The sequence below is a fragment of the Eriocheir sinensis genome, chromosome 30, assembly GCF_024679095.1.
Source record: "Eriocheir sinensis breed Jianghai 21 chromosome 30, ASM2467909v1, whole genome shotgun sequence".
Classification (NCBI taxonomy): domain Eukaryota; kingdom Metazoa; phylum Arthropoda; class Malacostraca; order Decapoda; family Varunidae; genus Eriocheir; species Eriocheir sinensis.
Window position 1 is genome coordinate 13539026 of NC_066538.1, and position 22656 is coordinate 13561681.

The following is a 22656-nucleotide window of genomic DNA, read 5'->3' on the forward strand; positions in this document are numbered from 1 at the left end:
TCTTTCAGCAGAGTTGGATATACTTTGTCAGGTCCAGGACTTTTATTTGATTAAAGTGAATGGAGAGCTTTAAGGACTTCATCGGTTGTTATTTCAAAATTAGGCAATGCATGCTCGAGATTTACAATTGTACTGGTGTTGGTGGTAGCGAGAGGAAGACTGTTAGTATTAAACACCGAGGAAAAGTAATTGTTTAAGAGGTTTGCAATGTGTTGGCTGTCAGTCACTAGTGCACCGTCGCTGTTTGTTAAAGGTCCAATACCACTTTTGATCGCCTTTCTGTTGTTTATGTAACTGAAGAAAGATTTAGGATTATTTTTACAGTTGGCTGCAATATTTTCTTCGTATCTACGCTTTGCCTGACCTACTAGTCTTTTTACTCGTCGCCTGGCATCATTATAAAGTCTAATGTTTTCGGGCGTGCTATGTTCTTTCTTTAACCTGTAAAACAATTTTCTCTCATTGACTGATTGTTTAATTTCGCTATTAAACCACGGTGGGCTTTTATTAGTGTTAATTCGCTTCTCGCACAAGGGTACGAAAGTGTTCTGATGAGTGAGTAAGTGATTTTTAAACAGCCAGGCTTCCTCTACGTTGCCGTCATCTGATAGTTGTATTTCTGTTAGTTTTGTCGGATTTCTCTGAAGTTAGCTCTTTTGAAATTGGGCACCTTTACTTTATTTTCAGTCACTGATGATTGAGCTTTAATGTAATGCGCACTAATTTTTGATCGCAAGAACCGAGGTGTTCTCCTACCGTGACACTACTGACTAGGTTATCTTGGGTCGTTATAACAAGGTCAAGTATATTATTTTGTCGAGTTGGCTCAGAAACCATTTGGCTTAGATAATTTTCTTCTAGAAATTGATCATTCTATGTGACTCGCCTTCTGTACCTGACAGTGTCGCCCAGTCGATATGGGGAGGTTAAAGTCTCCTAATATCAGTGAGTCGCTGTTATTAAGTGACTGCCTTAAGACGCTGTACATTTAAAGGTCGTCATCGAGTGATTGCCCGGGAGGTCTGTAGGTGACAGATATATTTAAATTGACTTGTGCAAGGTTTACCGCACGCACAAATGTTCAACGTTACTGTTTCGGTGTTTTGTCAGTGGGTTGCAAATAGCTTTTGACATAAAGGCGCCACCGCCTCTACGGTTTACACGATCTTTGTTGAAGAGTCTGTAGCCATCTATGTTGTATTCGGAACTTAAATCAATATTTGTGGTGTCGATAAATGTTTCGGTTATAGCAATTATGTCAAAATTTTCTGTTAAAGCAAGACATCTCAGTTCATCAAATTTGTTTCTTAGGCTACGCGCATTGAAACTAAGGATTTTTAAGTTATCTAGAGGCTTGGTAATAGAGGTGGTGGTACTTGCGGGATCACAGTTACGGGTTTGTTGCGATGCACGGCGTCTATTTACACGGGCGGGGTGGAGGGACGTGGCCGTGACTCGTTTTTTGCTCGGATGACACGCACTGCTTCGTTGAGGAGCCTTCCGAGTCTGGCTGCCCCGATGGGAGAAAGGTGCAATCCGTCCCTGTGGAAGAGCTCATTTTGTCCATAGAAATTGTCCCATGCGTTTAGGAACTCCACGTCAAGAATCATATAAAAGAAACAGGAGAAACTATAGGAAGGCGGACAAAAAATCTTAAGAAATATTATGGAGAGCTAGACTGGGAAAAGTTGAGGAGAACAAGCGAGGTGCAGGAAAAGTATGATATTTTTATGGAGGAGTATGAAACAGGAGTCATGAAATATGTCCCATTATACAAACCCAAAGAAAAAGGAAAAAAGGATTGATTTAATGCTAGATGTGCAGATACAAAGGAAAAAAGAGACACAGCGTGGAAGAGATTGAAAAGAAATAAGAATCAAAGGAATAAAGAACATTTTAAGATAGCAAGAAATTAATATCTGAAAATATGGAGAGAACAAGTGTTAATAGCACAAAAACTGTGCTAGATCAGCGTCGCATGACCCTCCAACACCCCCCCAACAATTTATATTATGCAACTAGGGGTCTAAAATGGAAAATGCTGAAAAGTAAAGATGGCACCACTATAAACACTTGCCTGCACCACAACAGCCTGGGGCCGACCATCAGGCCCTACTATGAAGGCCTACCGGCGCCGCAGGCCAAGACACAAAAGAAAAGAAAAAAAAAAGAAAAAAAAAACCAGCTGACTTTGTTTATAATGTTTATAATGGTGAATGATATAGCAGACACTATTATTACTATTATGACTAAATGATATGACTAATTATGACTGAATGACATGATTAAGGGCCGCTTTCACAGTCGTCTGGTACGCACCCTAACCAAAGGCCCTACCAACATGGTAGCAGCCCTTACCATTGCCTCGATCCGCTTTCACAGTCACTGTTTTCGTGGTATCGGCGACTACCAGCGTGGTGACGGTCATGACAAAATGAAGGCACGTGATTCGGCAGTGTTGGTATGCCGGAGTGGCGGGAAATGTCAACGTTACATCAGCTGAGCGGGGGATTATGAAGGAGTAATATGAAAAATAAACGTACAAAAAGTAAATGTGAAGAATATATATAAAGAGTAACTGTGAAGAATAAATATGATGAAAAAATGAGAGTGTCTCGCTGATACACCCCTCAAATCTGCTGATAGCCTAAAATTTCCTAGGCGGAAAAGGTGAAATAATGGTGAGAAGTATTAATTAAAGTTCTCTTATATTAGCAGTTGTCAGCAAGACAGACTCTTCACCTATATCAATTACATTTATTCATTATTCACACTTATTTATCAGACTTCACATTTATTCTTTACTTAATAGGGATGATTTTGTTATATATATGCTCTATGCATACATATTAGGCTATCTAGAATAATACAAGTTTGACAAAGAAGGCATAACAGATGAATAATGGTGACAAGTATTAAAGTCCTCCATTCTTCTTTGGTGTGTACTTTTGCAACAATAAACCATCAATTAATCAAATTGAAATTCTCAGCAGGACGTTTACTGGTCAGCAGGTGAAGTGAGTTCATGTCATTCAAATTCTTCTAAATTTTTTCTCATATTACCATTGAAGCCATGCAACGTGTTGCTGTATTGTTTAATATCTTTTCTCATCTATTTAGAGAAATAATATAACCATTTGAGAGCACGAATGTCTTATTTACTAATTAATGTCATTGGTAAGCACCATTGGGGAGCCCCCGCGGCTACCAGAGCTCCGTTACCAGAGGTTCCAATCTCTGGTACTGATGCAAACAAACAGCGCCGCGAAAGACGACTGTGAAAGCGGATTTCTTGTTGGTAGCGCCGATCGCCGCTCATTGGTAACGATGGATCAACACAAACAAACGTGACTGTGAAAGCAGCCCTAAGAGGAGGCGCCGCCTAGTATTAGTGGAGGGTACATTTATTTTATTTCAATTGTTCTAAGGTATTTTTTTTCTTTGAAGACTTAGGTAAATGAAATAAGATCTGCATGTATCAGCATAATAGCTTTCGTGCTTCTGTATGAAAAAAAATTACAAATGAAATTTATTACTTGTAATAAAAGCAGAGCTAAAAACATTAATGAGAGCCAGCATGTTCACTCAATATGCATGATATTTGGTTGGCACCACTAGTTCACCCGTGGGCTTCGGCTATGGGAAAGCCGAGAAGTGCCCGAGAAACGACAAAATTACTCTGCATTTTGAGACTAAGAAAAGAGCATGGAACGTATATCAGAGTACTCCTCTCATAACCATAAAGCCGTTAAAAATATTTACTTTTACTCAAACTCCATTCTTTTTGGGTGGTGTGTGTTACAAAATAAACAGTCTCGTGACGCGTGGCATCTAGCCGTGAGTCGCTTGTTGTGTGCTATAGAGAATTTGACAAGTGATTACTGTATGGATAGATAATTCAGTATGCCTTGACCTTACAGCACCACCCATGACAAAAAAGCCCACCTCAAGATCACTCACCCACCACAGTGACCTAGAGCATTCATGGTGGGTTGCGCTATGCCACCACCGCCTACAATTAGCTCGAATTAGACGTTTTATGGCGAGCCCTTTTTAGGGTCCACCGTACCACAGCCACAACTCGTGAAAGCCCAAAAATGGGTCTGCCGACGTTCTCGGGTTAAAAATTGTCTGTTCAAATTTTTAATGTCTCACTGTTCCTGTGCAAAAAAAATTGCCAAAATCACCATTTGATATGTCCCATAATTCTACCACTTTTTTACCTTCAATAAATCATATCAGCAGTGTTTTTCTGTTTATAAAAAAACTTGACGGACAATTTTTTTACCATCCACTCGTCTTTCAGCAGATGTTGGAGTTTTTTATTATCTTCACAACTAATGGAGTTATTATTCTCCAATGTACAAAAAATTAACTTTCAAGATCTCGGCTATTTTGTCTGTAAATGCAGTTAGCGTACAAAGTTATGACTTTTAGAGGATCTTACAGTGGTAAAATACAACTTAGATACCTATGCAGTTATATTTATGAATGACAATGAATGATATAAAAAATAATCATAATAGGCACCTGTGTAATTCACCTCTTGGTCTGCTGCGGGTCTCTCTCGAGACAGCCAGTCGTTCCCCTACGGAAGAGCACAGAGCTCGTATTATCGATCCCTGGGTAGGACTGAGACCACTCACACACAACACACCGCGACAACGAGGTGAGTGTGTGTGTGTGTGTGTGTGCACGCACTAGAATCTCCTGGGCTGTAGTGTTCTGTGGATACTTCCTGTTACTTCTTCGTCACGTTCTTTTCTTTTCGGCTTCTTTTCTTTTCCTAGGTGTCCAAACCTGCTAAAGTACAAGTAGAAATGTACCTCTGAGGAGCACTCGTGACACACTAAGTACTGTAACTGACTGACTGATTCACTCAACCACAGTCTCCGAGGCTTGCTGGCTGCCACTAGAATTTCACCAGGTGAATGATGACATGCTTTTTGTAAAAAAAGTGGAAAAATCGGACAAAAGAAGGCAAAATGTAACATGTATGAGTATTCTACAGAAAACGGAGGTTTCTGCAGGGAGGGGACCACATAATTAGTAATACATATCTAATTATTTGAAAGGGAAAGAATTATCATACAGCTGCCAAACTTTCACAGGGAACGTGTGCATAGGCGGATCTAGGGAGGTTTCCTGGGGGGGGGCCAAAGAGGATAGGGGCGCTTTGAATTTTTGGTGAGAGAGATAGGCGAGCGAAGCGAGCCCAATCAGCTGGTTTTTGAGATTTTGAAGTATTTTATGTGCTTTTTAAAGCACCATGAGCAAGGCCTTTCAGAAAAAATCCTGTGTTTTAACAATAAGTGTTTTGCTATTTAGAAAGTTCATTTGATATTTTTTTCACAAGAAGATTGAAATAGGTAAAAAAAAAATACTTGCTAATCAAAAATATTTATAGAAGTAAACATCAATAATAGTTAATGAAAATTTAAAACATAAATAATTTTACTTGCAAGTTTTCATACTTTCAATGAGTAATTATTCCATGGATTTTACTAGTACCTGAATCCATCTGAAAATGTTATAGGATGAATGATTATGATAGTTAAACGTACAATCAATCAGTAAAATCAAAATATACTGTAGTAGTAACTAAGAATATAATGCAGGGCACCTGGCACCAAATCCCTACAGTTGGCAGCTTATATACAAATCATTCATGTACAGTTGCCCAAGGAAATTCTTCTAATCAAAGAAATATACCTTTCAATCTGGCTTTAATATACTCTTTCAAATCTGAATAAAATGATCTAATAATGGTCAGAAAAGAGATGACGAAGATTTTAGTGCTTGAAGGGGATAATAGTAGCATTCGTATTTTTTTGTAAAAAAACCCCGTCCTCCCACACGGCCACACCCGTCCCTCCCCCCACACACGTCCCTCCCCCCCATACGTCCCTCCCCCCCACACCCCCTAGTGAGCCTTTTTTTTAATGGAACATAATATTTTCCTATCGATCAATGCCAAGGAATATTATGTATTCCAATTTAAATTTTAATTATTTGGTCTCCTAGGGGCGCCACCATAGCTCCTAAGGGCGCCACCATAGCTCCTGGGGGGGGCCATGGCCCCCATGGCCCCCCCCCAAATCCGCCAGTGAACGTGTGACATGTTCAGCTATTTTTTGGCGGCGCCTCCCCTTAAATGATGGCCACTACTCTTACTAGGATGATTACCATTATTGTTGTTCTAAAGAGCTGAAAGAAGCCTTCTGGGTCATGCTGGGGCTGCTTAGCTGCCCTAACCTTGTGTGTGTTTCTGCCCTGTGTGTGTACTGTACTGTCACTGCTGACAGCACATTCCTTCCTGCACACTGAACACCATGTACCTACTGACCTACAGTGACCTGCATGTCACTGCTAACATTAACAGTCCCACACTCTAGGCAGCATGTATACACTTCCTGACCTACAGTGACCTGCATGTCACTGCTAACATAACTGTGGGGTTCTTGAAAGGTCTGGACTTCTTGAGACCTCGTAAAATTCTCAGCAATAAAAAAATAAAATAAAATAAAATATCTGAAAACTGAGTTCTCAGACTCACAGCCCCTTCTCGTCTCTAAATTATGACCAGTCACAACTACGATAGGACAAGCAAAGACCAGATGAAACTGTTCTCAAGTTTATTTAAAGCAACAAAGAAAACTCGCTGGAAAATAAGGAATAATTAAGTAATTCCAGGCACACAGCAACCTAGCTAACTATCTTAAAACATCTTATGCAATAAGTGTACTTACCTGTAGGTGGGCAAAGCAGAATGCCACACCTGATCTACCACGTGGTCCTCGCGCACATTGGTCCTCCTTGAGTCCTCTCTCGTTCCTTCCAACAACACGTCGCCTACTCGTACCTCCGAAAGGCTTCCCTCGCCTGCATTACACAGTCACCCTGACTTGTGGATACTACAAGGGCAGGAAAACCACCACGATGGACACATGGCGCGGGAGGCTGGTGAGGGACGTCTTGTCGCGTTGGAGTCTGGGAGGAAGATGGCGCGGATGCGGCCGCCGACCCACAAGCCTCAGCTGCCGGGCTCCGCGGTCAAGATGCCAGCATTCGCCACAACTGACATCTCGTTTTCTGCGTAACACTTACACTAACGCCCTAACGGCTATGGATTATTATTTATTAATAACCTAACACCATGCACTAGGTATTAGTGGGTCATGCATCCCACTCATAGTTCAGCTTTGCAGGAATAACGAATGTGATTTGAATAAGGTCCTGTTTCCCGCCTGCCTGGTTTCACACCTTTCTAGGGACTTAGTTTCCCCTCTCTCAATCAAAATGGCAGGGACGTCCGCAGTATTTTCCACGGGCTATTTCTTAAAATAATGAAATTATGACAATAACAGTCTCACACTCTAGGCAGCACATATACACTTCCTGACCTACAGTGACCTCGGGATCAACATGACTGTGGGCCTGTGCCGCAGCACTGACTACAGCTCCTTGGACATGCTGGAGCACAGTGACTTTGATCTTGCTGCTGTTTGTGAGTAGTAAAGAAAGTCTGTGGTTAGCAGCCGTACAAAATGTTCTTCCTAATCTGGCAGTGACCGGTGGCTGGCGGCAGTGCCTCACCAGAAACTCCACAGCCACCATCCCTGCCCTTCAGGGAGGGCTGAGTCCCCAGCTCACCTGCAGGGTTGATGCGCCCAGGGGCAGGGGCTGCTCCTTCAGGGCGTAGAGGTACAGCCGGCCGGCTTCAAGGCTTATTCTCGCGTGTCGGCGCTGACCTTCCACCTGGTGGACAGCAAACACCAGGCCAGCCTGCAAGAGGCTCCTGGCGGGCTGTGTCAGGCTACGGAGGTCCTCGGCCTGGAAAGGTCCACAGTGGAGGGAAGGGAAAAGCAGGAAGACCATGTTAGGCTGCTGGTTGGGCCGACAGAAAACAAGAGTGTGTGTTAAGAAAGCTGCTGACTGCTTAAGGAGGGTGCCAGGGGGGGGGGGGTCCCCTCTTGGGCACACAGTACATCCTATGGCTTTGACATTTTAGTATGTTGTTTGTTGGTGTAAATCTATGACATTTTGTGAATTTTGTGAAATTTGGGTGGATAATCTTTTTTTTTTTTTTTTCACTTTATTTTTTAGTTGATTGCTTTGAAAAAAAAAATACCACAGAAACTTTGTGTATATATCTACATTTGTCATCTTTTCATTTCATTTCATTTTGTTTTGTTTTGTTTTGTTTTGGCTTTGAAAAAAAAAAAAAAAATTTTTCACAAAAAATTTTCTCCACATTTTCTTCCATTTTCTTTTCACATTTAAAAAAATGTACCAAATGAGAAAAATCGCCATTTAGTTGTACAGTACCCTCTCGAGTCCTAAATTCTCACCATCACAACTTTCGCGCATGACCACCACGATTTTCGTGTTGCTTTGACATGTACAGGTCACGTCTACCTACCGTCGGCATCATGCGTGCTGCCTTAAAAGGCAGTCATGGTTGCCCATATGCCCAACCGGGAGCGAGTTGTTGGTTGTCCGTATGAATGGAAAACGGTTGTGAGTACGAGCGTCGGTACGTGGGTACCGAACGGCTGCAAGTAAACAAACAGACGTTGGCAGTAGCTGAGGAGTGAGGAGCAGTGGAAGATGGCCCACCAAGAGACTCGTAAAATGGACTGGCAGGGCTGCTTTGTTTACTACTTGATTAACAAGATAAGAGAACACCCCGTGCTGTGGAACCACAGTCCGAAAACCTTTTTCTCAAGTCTATGAAAATTGTAGGTCTCCCGGTGTTGTTTTCCTTTTCTTCTTCTTCTTCTTTAGACCTGTAATGCATGGCAGCGACAGTGAAAAGTAATAGTGAAAAATTGCAAAAGGGCATACAAAAGCAAAATCAGGGAAAGAAGAGGACAGAAAAACTCCCAAGTTTAGGGTGAAGTGTATAAGTGTGCACTGTTAAGTAACAAAGGGCTGCTTTCACAGTTACTTTGTTTGTTTTGATCGTTACCAATGGCGGCGATCGCTGCTAAGTATTTCACGTGAAACTGGCCAATGGGGTAATGGCGGCTGCAGACGAATCGAGAGATGTTGAGAGTGTATGGTAAGTGCAGAGCTAGGCTAACCCCGCAGCCGCCACTACCCGATTGGCCAGTTTCATGTGGAAATACTATAGCAGCGACCGCCGCCATTGGTAACGATCAAAACAAACAAAATGACTGTGAAAGCGGCCCTAAGTGCATGTTGTGAAGTATAAAAGTGTGGAGAAGGAGGACCTAAGAAGCGAAACAAAGCGTTACAGGTCAAAAGAAGAAGAAGAAGAAGGTCCACGACCACTACACTGGCCGGTGTTGCGAGAAATATTTCCCCGATGAAATTAGTCATTCTGCTGTCCACCACGCATGCGTACTGTGGGAATACACAGCATTAAAAGTATTAATTTGCCTGGTTTTGTTCTGGTTTGTCCGCTTGTGATCTTCGTGAGCAGTGAGGGAAATATGGAAACAGTAAGCAAGTTGAACCTCTCTGCGAGCTATTTTGTGGCGGCGGCGGCGGCGGCGGCAGGGCAGCGGTTTACGTTCAATAGGCATTGAAAAGTCAATCATGATATTAGTGATTTCATGATTTTTAACAGAAAGAGTTTGCAGATTATTTCATAAAACACAGAAAACTACCAGAAAAATATAGGTTTGTCCAACTGTCCCATGGGTAACCACGAGCGACCGCCCTTACTTTAGCAGACGACACCACATGGATCACAAGCGTGTATTCAGAGCTGCCAGCCAATTGTAAGGCAACCGGGTAGGCGGTGGCCGAACTGGTAGCGTACTGGGCCCACATTCACCGCGTGATGGACAACGCGCGTTCGAATCCCCACGCTACCACTCGGATTTTTCAGTCACCGCCGAGTGGCTTAAAACTACCCACATGCTGTCCTGAAGACCACCCATCAACCCGGACTCTAGAGGAAGCCGTCCAAGCGAATCAAGAACGAGTTCCGGGGGGGGCAGCATGAGCCAATGCAAGATGGCGCCACTATAAACACTCGCCTGCGCCTATCGGCGCAACAGGCAACGACGTAAAAAAAAAAAAAAAAAAAAAAAAAAATGTGGCTTAAAAACGAACTGTTCTTAATTCCTATTTTCGGCCTATTAACAAGGTACCTATTTTGAGATAACAAGGGAGAAAAGTTGAAAAAATTGTGATAACAAGGAAGTAAAGTCGGAAAAAGTCATAATTTTGCACAGGTCGGAACCAATAAGCGCTTTTAAATGGATTTCAATACCTCGAGTTTCGCAATCCTCGAGTTTAGCGCCATACCTTCGGAATGCAGCAAGCGTGAAACTCGAGAGGGTACTGTAGTTTATATTGATACCTTACAAAAGACTCAGACTTTTTGTCGATTTTCTGAAATTTTTTGAAGTGTAAAAAACAAATTTTTGAGATTTTGGCTTCTAAAGATTTTTTTTTTTCCATTTCATACGTCTTGCCATTTGTATGCATTTGACTGGCATGAATCTTCACATATGATTGTTTATACCGTGTTCACTTACTGGAGAATGATAAGGCATCCGGTAACCCTTTATAAAAAAAAGTATCACTCACAGTGCGGGGCATTTAAATCTATTAAGGAAAACAGCAGTTATACAGTGATGAGTCAAGTAACCTTACAGTGCTGTGTTCTATTAAGGAAAACACAGCATTTATACAGTGATGGGTCAAGTAACCTTACAGTGCTGCATTCTGTTAAGGGAAACACAGCAATTATAGAGTGATGACTCAAGGTAATTTTAGTGCGGTGTTCTGGTATGGTAAACACCGTAATTATACGGTGATGACTTAATATAGCACCATAGTGCTGTGTTCTATTAAGGTGAGAACCACAGCACTGGGTGTCAGAGACTTGCTGCAGCAATAGTGACACTTGGGGCTTACTGACCTTCAAGCTCAGCATCAAGATGAACTGCAGTCTGCCCATGATAGTGGACTCTAGTTCTGACTGGGCACTGGACTTTGCTGGGTCTGACTGGGGCCTGGCCTCTTCTTGGGTTGACTGGGGCCTGGCCTCTTCTTGGGTTGACTGGGGCCTGGCCTCTTCTTGGGTTGACTGGGGCCTGGCCTCTTCTTGGGTTGACTGGGGCCTGGCCTCTTCTTGGGTTGACTGGGGCCTGGCCTCTTCTTGGGTTGACTGGGGCCTGGCCTCTTCTGGGTCTGACTGGGACTGCAGATCTTCTTTAGTAACAGTTTCCAGAGCCATCTGGACAGTCTGGACAGCCTCCAGGGCTACACTAGATGCCACTCTCACCTGAAACAACAACACTGAATTAGGGAAGAACTTCATACCCTCGTCCTTGTTACTCTTGAGGGGGAAGGCCCACAGACTGCCCCTCTGTATAAATCCTGCTGTTGTTACACTAATGAGGGTTTTATCTTATTACATTATAAAAATAACTTCACTATGCTCAAGTAGGTGCAAACTATATTAGAGTAATACCCCACTTTACATCAGATTTAACATAAGACAACAGGTCCAGAGTATACTTCTGTGTATGCCCACTGTGTGTGCCCTTGTGTGTACCTTTCTGTACGCCCCCTGCATGTACCCTTGTGTATGCCCCACTGTGTGCACCCTGTGTGTAACCTTGTGTATGCCCCCTGTGAGTACTTTTGTGTATGCCCCGTGTGTAACCTTGTGTATGACTCCCCCCATGTGTACCCTTGTGTATGCCCCCCTGTGTGTACCCTTGTGCATGCCCCGCTATGTGTACTCTTGTGTATGTTCCCCTGTGTGTACACTTGTGTATGCCCCCCTGTGCGTACCCTTATGTATGCCCCCCTGTGTGTACCCTTGTGTATGCCCCCCTGTGTTTACCCTTGTGTATGCCACCCTGTGCATAGCCTTGTCTATGCCCCAAGTGTGTACCATTGTGTATGCCCTATGTATGTACCCTTCTGTATGCCCTCCTGTGCGTACCCTTGTGTATGCCCCCATGTGTATGCCCCATGTGTGTACCCACGTGTATGCCACGCTGTGTGTACCCTTGTGTTTGCCCCCATGTGTGTACCAATGTGTATGCCCCATGTGTGTACTCATGTGTATGCCCCGCTGTGTGTACCATTGTGTATCCCCCCATGTGTGTACCAATGTGTGTGCCCCGCTGTGTGTACCCTTGCGTATGCCCCATGTGTGTACCCTTGTATATGCCCCAAATCTGTACCCTTGTGTATGCCCACCTGTGTGTACTCTTGTGTATGCCCCCCTCTGTGTACCCTTGCATATGCCCACAATGAGTTCCCTTTTGTATGCCCCCTGTGTGTACCCTTGTGTATGCTCCCAGTGTGTACCCTTGTGTATGCCCCTCCCCTGTGTGTACTCTTGTGTATGACCCCCCCCTGTGTGTACCCTTGCATATGCCCCCAGTGTCTACCCCTGTGTGTACACTTGCATATTCCCCCCAGTGGGTACCCTTGTGTATGCCCCCCTGTATGTAAGCTTGCGTATGCCCCCCTATGTGTACCCTTGTGTATACCCCCAGTGTGTACCCTTGTATATGCCCATGTTTGTACCCTAGTGTATGCCCCCCTGTGTGTACCCTTGTGTATACCCCCAGTGTGTACCCTTGTGTATGCTGCCAGTTTGTAATCTTGTGTATGCCTCCCAGTGTGTACCCTTGTGTATGCCCCCTGTGTCTACCCTTGCATATGCCCCCAGTGTGTACCCTTCTGTATACCCCCCTGTGTGTACCCTTGTGTGTCACCTTTTTTGTACCCTTGAATGTGCCCCCCTGTGTGTACCATCTTATATGCCCCCACAGTGTACCCTTGTGTATGCCCCCAGTGTGTACCCTGGTGTATGCCCCTCTGTGTGTATCCCTGTGTGGGTTTTTTTTTTTTTTACAGCTAAGGAGACAGTTCAAGGGCGTAAATAAAAAAATAAAAAAAAGCCCACTACTCACTGCTCCCGAACAGAGGTCAAAGGAGTGTCCAAAACTAGAGGTCAACTTCGGGAGGAGAGGTGTCCTGATACCCTCCTCTTGAAAGAGTTCAAGTCGTAGGCAGGAGGAAATACAGATGAAGGAAGATTGTTCCAGAGTTTACCAGCGTGAGGGATGGAGTGAAGATGTTGGTTGACTCTTGCATAAGGGGATTGGACAGTATAGGGATGAGCATGAGTAGAAAGTCGTGTGCAGCGGGGCCGCGGGAGGAGGGGAGGCATGCAGTTAGCAAGTTCAGAAGAGCAGTCAGCATGAAAATATCAATAGAAGATAGAAAGAGAGGCAACTTGGCGGTGGAATTTGAGAGGTAAAAGACTATCAGTATGAGGAGGAGAGCTGATGAGACGAAGAGCCTTTGACTCCATTCTGTCAAGGAGAGCTGTGTGAGTGGACCCCCCCCCCACACATAAGATGCATACTCCATACGAGGGCGGACAAGGCCCCTGTAAATGGATAGCAACTGTGCGGGGGAGAAGAACTGGCGGAGACGGTACAGAACGCCTTGTGTATGCCCCTTGTGTGTACCCTTGTGTATGCCCCCTGTGTGTACCCTTATGTATGCCACCTGTGTGTACCCTTGTGTATGCCCCCCTGTATGTAAGCTTGCGTATGCCCCCCTGTGTGTACCCTTCTGTATACCCCCAGTGTGTACCCTTGTATATGCCCATGTTTGTACCCTAGTGTATGCCCCCCTGTGTGTACCCTTGTGTATACCCCCAGTGTGTACCCTTGTGTATGCTGCCAGTTTGTAATCTTGTGTATGCCTCCCAATGTGTACCCTTGTGCATTTTTTTTTTTACAACAAAGGAGGCAGCTCAAGGGCACAAAAAAAAAAAAAAAAGCCCGCTAATCGCTGCTCCCATAAAAGAATCAGAAGAGGTGGCCAAAAGCAAGGTCAAATTCGGGAGGAGAGGTGTCCTGATACCCTCCTCTTGAAAGAGTTCAAGTCGTAGGCAGGAGGAAATACAGATGAAGGAAGATTGTTCCAGAGTTTACCAGCGTGAGGGATGAAAGAGTGAAGATGCTGGTTAACTCTTGCATAAGGGGTTTGGACAGTATAGGGATGAGCATGAGTAGCAAGTCTTGTGCAGCGGGGCCGCGGGAGGGGGGGAGGCATGCAGTTAGCAAGTTCAGAAGAGCAGTCAGCATGAAAATATCGATAGAAGATAGAAAGAGAGGCAACATGGCGGCGGAATTTGAGAGGTAGAAGACTATCAGTATGAGGAGGAGAGCTGATGAGACGAAGAGCCTTAGCCTCCACTCTGTCCAGAAGAGCTGTGTGGGTGGAGCCCCCCCACACGTGAGATACATACTCCATACGAGGGCGGACAATGCCCCTGTATATGGATAGCAACTGCGCGGGGGAGAAGAACTGGCGGAGACGATACAGAACGCCCAACCTTGAGGAAGCTGATTTAGCGAGAGAGGAGATATGAAGTTTCCAGTTGAGATTTTGAGTTAAGGATAGATCGAGGATGTTTAGTGTTGAAGAAGGTGACAGCTGAGTGTTGTCGAAGAATAGGGGATAGGTGTTTGGAAGATTGTGTCGAGTTGATAGGTGGGGAAATTGAGTTTTTGAGGCATTGAAGGACACAAGGTTCCTTCTGCCCCAATCGGAAATGATAGCAAGGTCTGAGGTTAAGCGTTCTGCGGCCTCCAGTCTGGAGTTGTGTACTTCTTATTGAGAGGGTCTTGTATTGAAAGAAGTTGAATAATGCAGAGTGGAGTCGTCGGCGTATGAGTGGACAGGACAGTTTGTTATGGAAAGAAGATCATTGATGAATAACAGGAAGAGAGTGGGTGATAGGACAGAGCCTTGTGGAACGCCACTGTTGATAGATTTAGGGGAAAAGCAGTGACCGTCTACCACCGCAGAGATAGAACGGCCGGAAAGGAAACTGGAGATAAAGGAACAGAGAGAGGGATAGAATCCGAAAGAGGGCAGTTTAGAAAGCAAAGACTTGTGCCAGACTCAATCGAAGGCTTTCGATATGTCTAGCGCAACAAAGAAAGTTTCACCGAAACGGCTAAGAGAGGATGACCAAGAGTCAGTTAAGAGAGCAAGAAGATCGCCAGTAGAACGCCCCTTGCGGAACCCATACTGGCGATCAGATAGAAGGTTAGAAGTGTAAAGGTGCTTTTGAATCTTCCGGTTAAGGATTGATTCAAATGCTTTAGATAGACATGAAAGTAAAGCTATTGGGCGGTAGTTTGAGGGATTGGAGCGGTCACCCTTCTTAGGCACAGGCTGTATAAAGGCATACTTCCAGCAGGAAGGAAAGATAGATGTTGATGGGCAGAGACGAAAGAGTTTGACCAGGCAGGGTGTCAGTACAGAAACACAGTTTTTAAGGACAATAGGAGGCACTCCATCAGGTCCATAAGCCTTCTGAGAGTTGAGGCCAGAGAGGGCATAGAAAACATCATTAGGAAGAATCTTAATAACAGGCATAAAGGAGTCAGAGGGGGGGGATGAGTAGGAGGAATATGCCCAGAATCATCCAAGGTGGGATTGTTACAGAAAGTTTGAGCGAAGAGTTCAGCCTTAGAGACAGATGAGACGGCAGTGCTGCTGTCAGGGTTAAGGAGAGGAGGGAAAGAGGAAGAAGTGAAATTGGAGGAGATATTTTTGGCAAGATGCCAGAAGTCACGGGAAGAATTAGAAGAAGCAAGGTGTTGACATTTTCTATTTATAAAAGAAGTTTTGGTAAGTCAGAGAATAGATTTGGCACGATTCCAGGCTGAAATGTATAGATCAAAGTTAGTGGGAGTTTGAAGACTCTGGAACCTTTTGTGAGCTGCCTCTCTATCTTTAATAGCACGAGAACAAGCATGATTAAACCAAGGCTTTTTAGCATGAGGAGTAGAGAAAGTATGTGGAATGTATGCCTCTATTCCAGAGACAATCACTCTGTGATGCGCAGAGCACACACAGAGGGGTCTCTCTCCTGGAAGCAGTAATCATTCCACGGGAAATCGGAAAAGTAAATCCTCAGGTCGTCCCACCGAGCTAAAGCAAAATGCCAGAAGCATCGCCTCCTCGGTGGGTCCAGAGGATGTACAGGAGCGATAGGACAGGATACAGAAATAAGGTTATGATCGGAGGAGCCCAACGGAGAGAACAGTTTGACAGAGTAAGCAGAAGGATTAGAGGTAAGGAAGACGTCTAGAATGTTGGGCCTGTCTCCAAGACGGTCGGGAATACGAGTATGGTGCTGAACCAACTGCTCTAGGTCGTTGAGGAGAGCAAAGTTGTAGGCTTGTTTGCCAGGCTGGTCAGTGAAAGATGATGAAAGCCAAAGCTGGTGGTGAACATTGAAATCTCCCACGATGGAGATTTCAGCGAAGGGAGAGTGGGTCAAGATGCGCTCCACTTTAGAGTTCAAATAGTCAAAGAGTTTTACAGAGTTAGTAGAGTTAGGTGAGAGATAAACAGCACAGATGTATTTAGTAATAGAATGACAATGAGTCTTAGCCAGATGGTGGAAAATTCAGAAGAATCAAGGTCGTGGGCACGAGAGCAAGTGATGTCGTTGCGCACGTAGGCGCAGCATCCAGCTTTGGATTGAAATTTAGGATAGAGATAGTAGGAGGGGACAGAGTAGAGGTTGCTCTCAGTAGCCTCAGAAACCTGTTTCAGTGAGGAAGAGAAGGTGAGGTTTAGAGGAGAAGACATGGTGTTCCACAGAATGAAAATTAGAACGGAGACCGCGAATGTTGCAGAAATTGATAAGGAGGAGGTTCGAGGAGTTATCAGGACACCTCTCAAATCGGCAGCCAGAAGGGGAGTCCTCCCTGGGGGAATTTATGGTCCCCCCCCAGGCAGGGACTCTGAGGCAGTTATTTTTTTCGCCATGTTGAATTTTGAAATTTGGGAAAAGGTGTGTGTGTTTTGTGAATGTAGTGTGGTGTATAAAGAGAGAGGAACTGTCTTTAGAAAGCATGCTGAGCTGCATGCCCCCTGTGTGTACCCTTGCATATGCCCCCAGTGTGTACCCTTCTGTATACCCCCCTGTGTGTACCCTTGTGTGTCCCCCTTTTTGTACCCTTGAATATGCCCCCCTGTGTGTACCATCTTGTATGCCCCCAGTGTGTACCCTTGTGTATGCCCCTCTGAGTGTACCCTTGTGTATGCACCCCTGTGTGTACCCTTGTGTATGACCCCTGTGTGTACCCTTGTGTATGCCCCCCTGGGTGTACTCTTGTGTATGCCCCCCTGTGTGTACCCTTGTGTATGCCCCCCTGTGTGTACTCTTGTGTATGCCCCGTGTACCCTTGTGCATGCCCCTCCGTGTATATCCTTGTGTATGCCCCCCTGTGTGATGCCTGCAATGTTTAATCTTGTGGCTGAGTGCCCAAGGCACAGGTGCAGCATTGACACACTCACCTTCCTGACAGTGGTGACAGCACTAGCATCAGGGAAACTCTCTTGGCACTCCTCCACCACCTGCTCCACCTTGCCAAGGCAACGCACTGTTTCAGCCACCGCCATGCCTGCTTCTTGATCTATTGCTGGGGCGTATAATGTCTCCAGCACGGCCTGCAGCTCCTGCCTCCCATTCTTCACCTCCCCATCCTTGGCTGCCACGTGGGACTTTTCCAGCTCCACAATCTCCCTGGCACTCTTGCTCTGGTCCACCAGTCCCTGGAGCCTGTCCTCCAGCTGCCGCTGCTGCTCGCCCCAGCCTGTCAGGGTCGTCTTGTACAGGTCCAGCTGTGACTCAACCTCCCGGCAGGCAGCAATGGCATCCATTACTGTGGCCTCCTGTTCCTCCAGAAAGGAACACATTTTCTTGGAGAGACGTGCCACTTTCTTCTTACCAGCTGCCCTTGCTTCTCCTTTCCTTTTCCTGGCACTGGGTGGCAGTGAGGCTGCTGCAGCGACATTGGCATCCCACATCACTCTTATGAACTCCTCAGCAATATAATTGACAGGGAATTCTCCACCCTCAGGTACAGCGTGGCTAACACAGCACTGCAGGCAGGCAACATGGCCCTGCTCCTTCAGCTTATCTATGCATGACGTGCAGACGGTGTGGCCACAAGGCAGGCAGCGCGGCCGCTGCACTGTGTCATCAAAGTCTGTCAGGCACACGGGACATTCCTCGGGGTTGTCGTCCTGAAACAGAGAGAGGAGCATTTAGAGAAACATAGCTTAATTCACGACTCGCAGCATGGGTTCACAAAAGGTAGGTCATGCCTCACCAATCTCTTGTCCTTCTACAATAAAGTATTTGAGGCGGTTGACAGAGATGAAAATTATGATGTAATCTATCTTGATTTTAGTAAAGCGTTTGACAAATTTCCTCACCAACGACTGTTGCTTAAATTACAGGCTCACGGAGTAGAGGGTAAAGTTTTGAACTGGGTCAAGGCGTGGCTTAGCAATAGGAAGCAAAGAGTGCAAATCAATGGTAAAAGATCTGACTGGGGATGTGTTACGAGTGGGGTCCCACAAGGTTCGGTATTAGGTCCACTTTTGTTTATTATTTATATCAATGACTTAGATACAGGAATTAGTAGTGATGTTAGTAAATTTGCAGATGATACCAAGATCGGTAGAGTAATTGAGTCGGATCAGGACGCTAGTATTCTCCAAGGTGAACTCAACAGATTATATGACTGGGCGGATAAATGGCAGATGGAGTTCAATGTAGGGAAGTGCAGTATTCTGAGTGTAGGTAGGAACAACCCCTCACATAACTATTGCTTAAATGACACTTTCATAAGCAGGTCTGGGTGCGAGAGGGATTTAGGGGTCTTAGTGAGCTCTGATCTCCGTCCATTCAAGCTAGAAATTGAGCTAATAGGGTACTGGGATTTATTTCAAGGAGCGTAAGCAACAGAAGCCCTGAAGTCTTCCTCAAACTATATTTAGCACTAGTTAGACCTCATCTTGACTATGCAGTTCAGTTCTGGTCACCTTACTATAGAATGGATATCAAAATGTTAGAATCGGTGCAGAGGAGGATGACTAAGATGATTCAGGGGTTGAGAAACTTGCCATACGAGGAAAGACTCAAACAGTTAAACTTGCATTCTCTAGAAAGGCGAAGGGTGCGTGGAGACATGATCGAGGTTTATAAATGGATGAAGGGCTTTAATAAGGGAGACATTCATAAGGTTTTGTTGGTAAGAGAACCGGGTAGGACACGAAGTAATGGGTTTAAACTGGATAAATTCAGATTCAACAGGGACATAGGGAAAAATTGGTTTACTAACAGGGTGGTGGATGAGTGGAATAGGCTTAGCAGTCATGTGGTGAGTGCCAATACAATTGTCACATTCAAAAATAGACTAGATAAATTCATGGACAGCGATATTAGGTGGGGTTAGATACACGGGAGCTTAGGGTCAAAGGAGCTGCCTTGTACAGGCCTACCGGCCTCTTGTAGACTCCTGCGTTCTTATGTTCTTATGTTCTTATGATAGCATGAGGGAGGGAATATGGCAGGAACGTACTGGAGACAGCAGGCTTGGGTCCAAGTACATGTACTCATACATCACAACATCATGTACTTGTACTCAGGGTAAAAAGTGTATTTGTACTTGCACTCAGCTGGGCCCTGGGGTGAGGCGACAGAGGATATGTGGGGTGACTCAGGACAAAGAGGGGTTGGCAATTTGCCACTTGTCAAAAGCAGAAAAATCATAAGGTTAAATCAGCAAAAAGCACTTGTACTTAGATTCAAGTACAGCACAAAAGTACTTGTACTTGGGCTTGAGTTAAGCTATAAAACTGAGTATTTGTACTTGTACTTGGATTCATCATATCATAATCATTCTTGGACTCAATTACCAAAAGTATACTTGAACCCAAGCTTGGGAAGAAGCTCACAGTCACACTGTGCTGTCGCAGGCTGTCAGGCACAATGGACAGTCCTCAGGGTTGTCATCTGTGACAGAGAGGCAGCGTGAGGGAGTCACTGCAGCAGGAACACACTGGAGGCGGCTCACTGCCATGGCATTGTGCAGGGTCACAGACAAGTGTGTTGCCTTCAACTCTGTTTTTAATATTTTACTAGAAGTATGCTTCCTAGTTGTTAGGGTGACGCAACACAGATGTTAAATTATGAGGTTTATTCACATTATGTTGATATATATAATGGTAGCGAGCTTATTGAAATTAAGTAACAATATTATTTACAATTCATCACTGTTGGTAATGGTAACGAGCACACTGATATTAATTAACAATGCTATTGACAACTCATTATTCTGTTGGTAATGGTAGCGAGCTTTTACCGAGTTACTTTACAATACTGATTTCAACTCATCATTCCAGTCACCAGAAGGGCCACCCCAATCACAGTTAATTTCATAAAATATAGGGAGATAGAGTCCTGGCCATAGCTAACAAAACTACCCTAGTCAAGCATAATTATATAATAAAATATATCCCTTCAACCACCGATCGATATGTGTTCACAAAGATAATCATGGGGCAAGGTATTCGTGTGGGATTATGATACCAAGTGGGTGATCATAAGCCCACACAAAAGGAAATGTTCACATACTCTATATAATGACACACAAGTGAGGTACCAGCTCAGTCAGCTAGGGAGCCTGTGGGGGTGAGGTCGAGATGGTGTGTGAGGGAGACTCTCTCACATCGTCGGCTTCTCACCTCTTCCCACCGCCCACGGCTAGCCAGAGGCTAGTGAACGCATTTATCGGTGGTTTAGTTAACATCCAATTGGCCTGTTCCGCCGGTTCAGAAAGAGTTTCGAAGCAACTGGTTCTCTCACTCAATACAGGTGAAAAATTCAGCTCGTCAATCCTCCATGAAAAAAACTAACTAATGATCATTCGGCATTTTCGGCCGAGGCGTAGTCACGCTACCAGCTCCACATCTGGTTCGTCTGTCTGTCTTGCAGTTCGTAACCACCTGATTCACAAGCAACACATCAGTTATTACAGGTTACTGATTTCTCTGTTTTCCCTGCATTACACAAGTTTGGCAGCCACACCAAGTCCACCTAACCCTCAGGTGCTGCAAAGGGCCAGTCAAGGCTAGACTTTCCCCGGGCTTGGGCACAGGAGTAATTGAGGCTGTTGGACAAAACTTTTCCTTATAAACTATGGAAAAGGAAACTTGTGGCAAACATACTTGTAGTTACTGAGTTAGGAGTGGTCTTGTGGCTGTGTGCCTCATGGAAACAGAGGCACCTGCAAACTGTGCCATCAAGGGCTCCTGCTGTAGCCTAGGTTCTGAGTAGCTGGATGAAGCTCAGTCCACCAGAAGGGAAAAGACTGTTGGGCTGGGAGGGCCTCCAAAGACAGATGTGCCTTAAGCCTTTCCCACGGCAGGACAGTGAACCATTATCAAATCAAATCCATACCGTTCACAACAGGTCCACTGTGCCTAGCAACCATCAGCTGGCATTACAAGACTCATGTGGAGTAAACCTACTCCACCCCAGAAGCAGATCTATGTGATGTGTGTTGCCTTCAGCTTCGTTCCACTGTTTTTATTATCTTACTACTATCAAGTGTGCTTTATAGTTGTTGGGGTTAAGCATCACAAAGGTTAAATTATGAGATTTATTATCTTAGAGATTGATGTTAAGCAGCACAAAGGTTAAATTTTTCACTTTCGTAATTGTTGGTAATGGTAGCAAGCTTTTACTGAAGTTACTTACAATACTGATTACAACTCATCATTCCAATTACCATGCAAGGGCATACTCATCACAGAACATGTCATAAAAAAATATATATATATATATATATATATATATATATATATATATATATATATATATATATATATATATATATATATATATATATATATATATATATATATATATATATATATATATACACGTAACTCGATTGACGCGAGTTTGGTTTATGCATTTTTAAAATAACGCGGGGCCCAAAATCCAAATAAATGTTTCATTTACACGTTTTCTTCACTTATACGCGATATTTTATGGAATGGCCACCAGATGTCTCACGCAACTGGACTCACACAGCGCCGCAGCCACACAGCTGAGCTCAGTTCTTCCCGCGCGCCACTTGAACAACAATACAGTACCCACGCTGCCACGCTACTCAACAATAGGGGTGGGCCGGTACTGGTACCAGACTGCTCGGTACCAGTACCAATACTAGCCAGTCGCTCATAGTGTCCCACATTTCTTCCTCACACGAGTGAGGCTGAGACTGAGTGCCTGAGTGGATATCTCAGTGATATTCTCTCTCTCTCTCTCTCTCTCTCTCTCTCTCTCTCTCTCTCTCTCTCTCTCTCTCTCTCTCTCTCTCTCTCTCTCTCTCTCTCTCTCTCTCCACTGAATGGTGAATATTTATTTTTTGATAGAAACCTACCTCTTGTTTGATTTACATTGTTTTTGATTTACGCAACCTCTTCAAGGACACAATACTACATATATATATATATATATATATAATATATATATATATATATATATATATATATATATATATATATATATATATATATATATATATATATATATATATATATATATATATATATATATATATATATATATATATATATATATATATATATATATATATATATATATATATATATATATATATATATATATATATATATATATATATATATAGTGCACTGGCCATAGCTAACAAAAACTACCCTAATCAGGTTTCAATGATGCATATGTGTTGCCTTCTGCTTCATTTCTTTGTTTTGTTCTCTTACTAA

At 44.1% G+C, this 22656-nt stretch overlaps 1 protein-coding gene across 14 annotated transcripts in view; it reads right to left on the minus strand.

Annotated features, from left to right (window-relative positions):
- The window catches only part of LOC127005592 (uncharacterized), a 182501-nt gene that overhangs the window by 7929 nt on the left and 151916 nt on the right, over window positions 1-22656 (minus strand). For 3 of the 14 annotated variants that reach the window (XM_050874535.1, XM_050874534.1, XM_050874545.1), the window contains exons 2-4: window positions 17344-18075; window positions 10901-11266; window positions 7654-7833 (exon numbers count right to left, since the gene is read on the minus strand). The exons of 1 other annotated variant lie outside the window; for it this stretch is intronic. In XM_050874535.1, the coding sequence (XP_050730492.1) occupies window positions 7654-7833; window positions 10901-11266; window positions 17344-18075 (1278 nt within the window). Of the gene's footprint in view, window positions 1-6749; window positions 7834-10900; window positions 11267-17343; window positions 18076-19755; window positions 19853-22656 lie in introns of all 14 variants that reach the window. 10 more of the 14 variants (XM_050874546.1, XM_050874544.1, XM_050874540.1 and 7 more) reach the window with 8 other exon arrangements.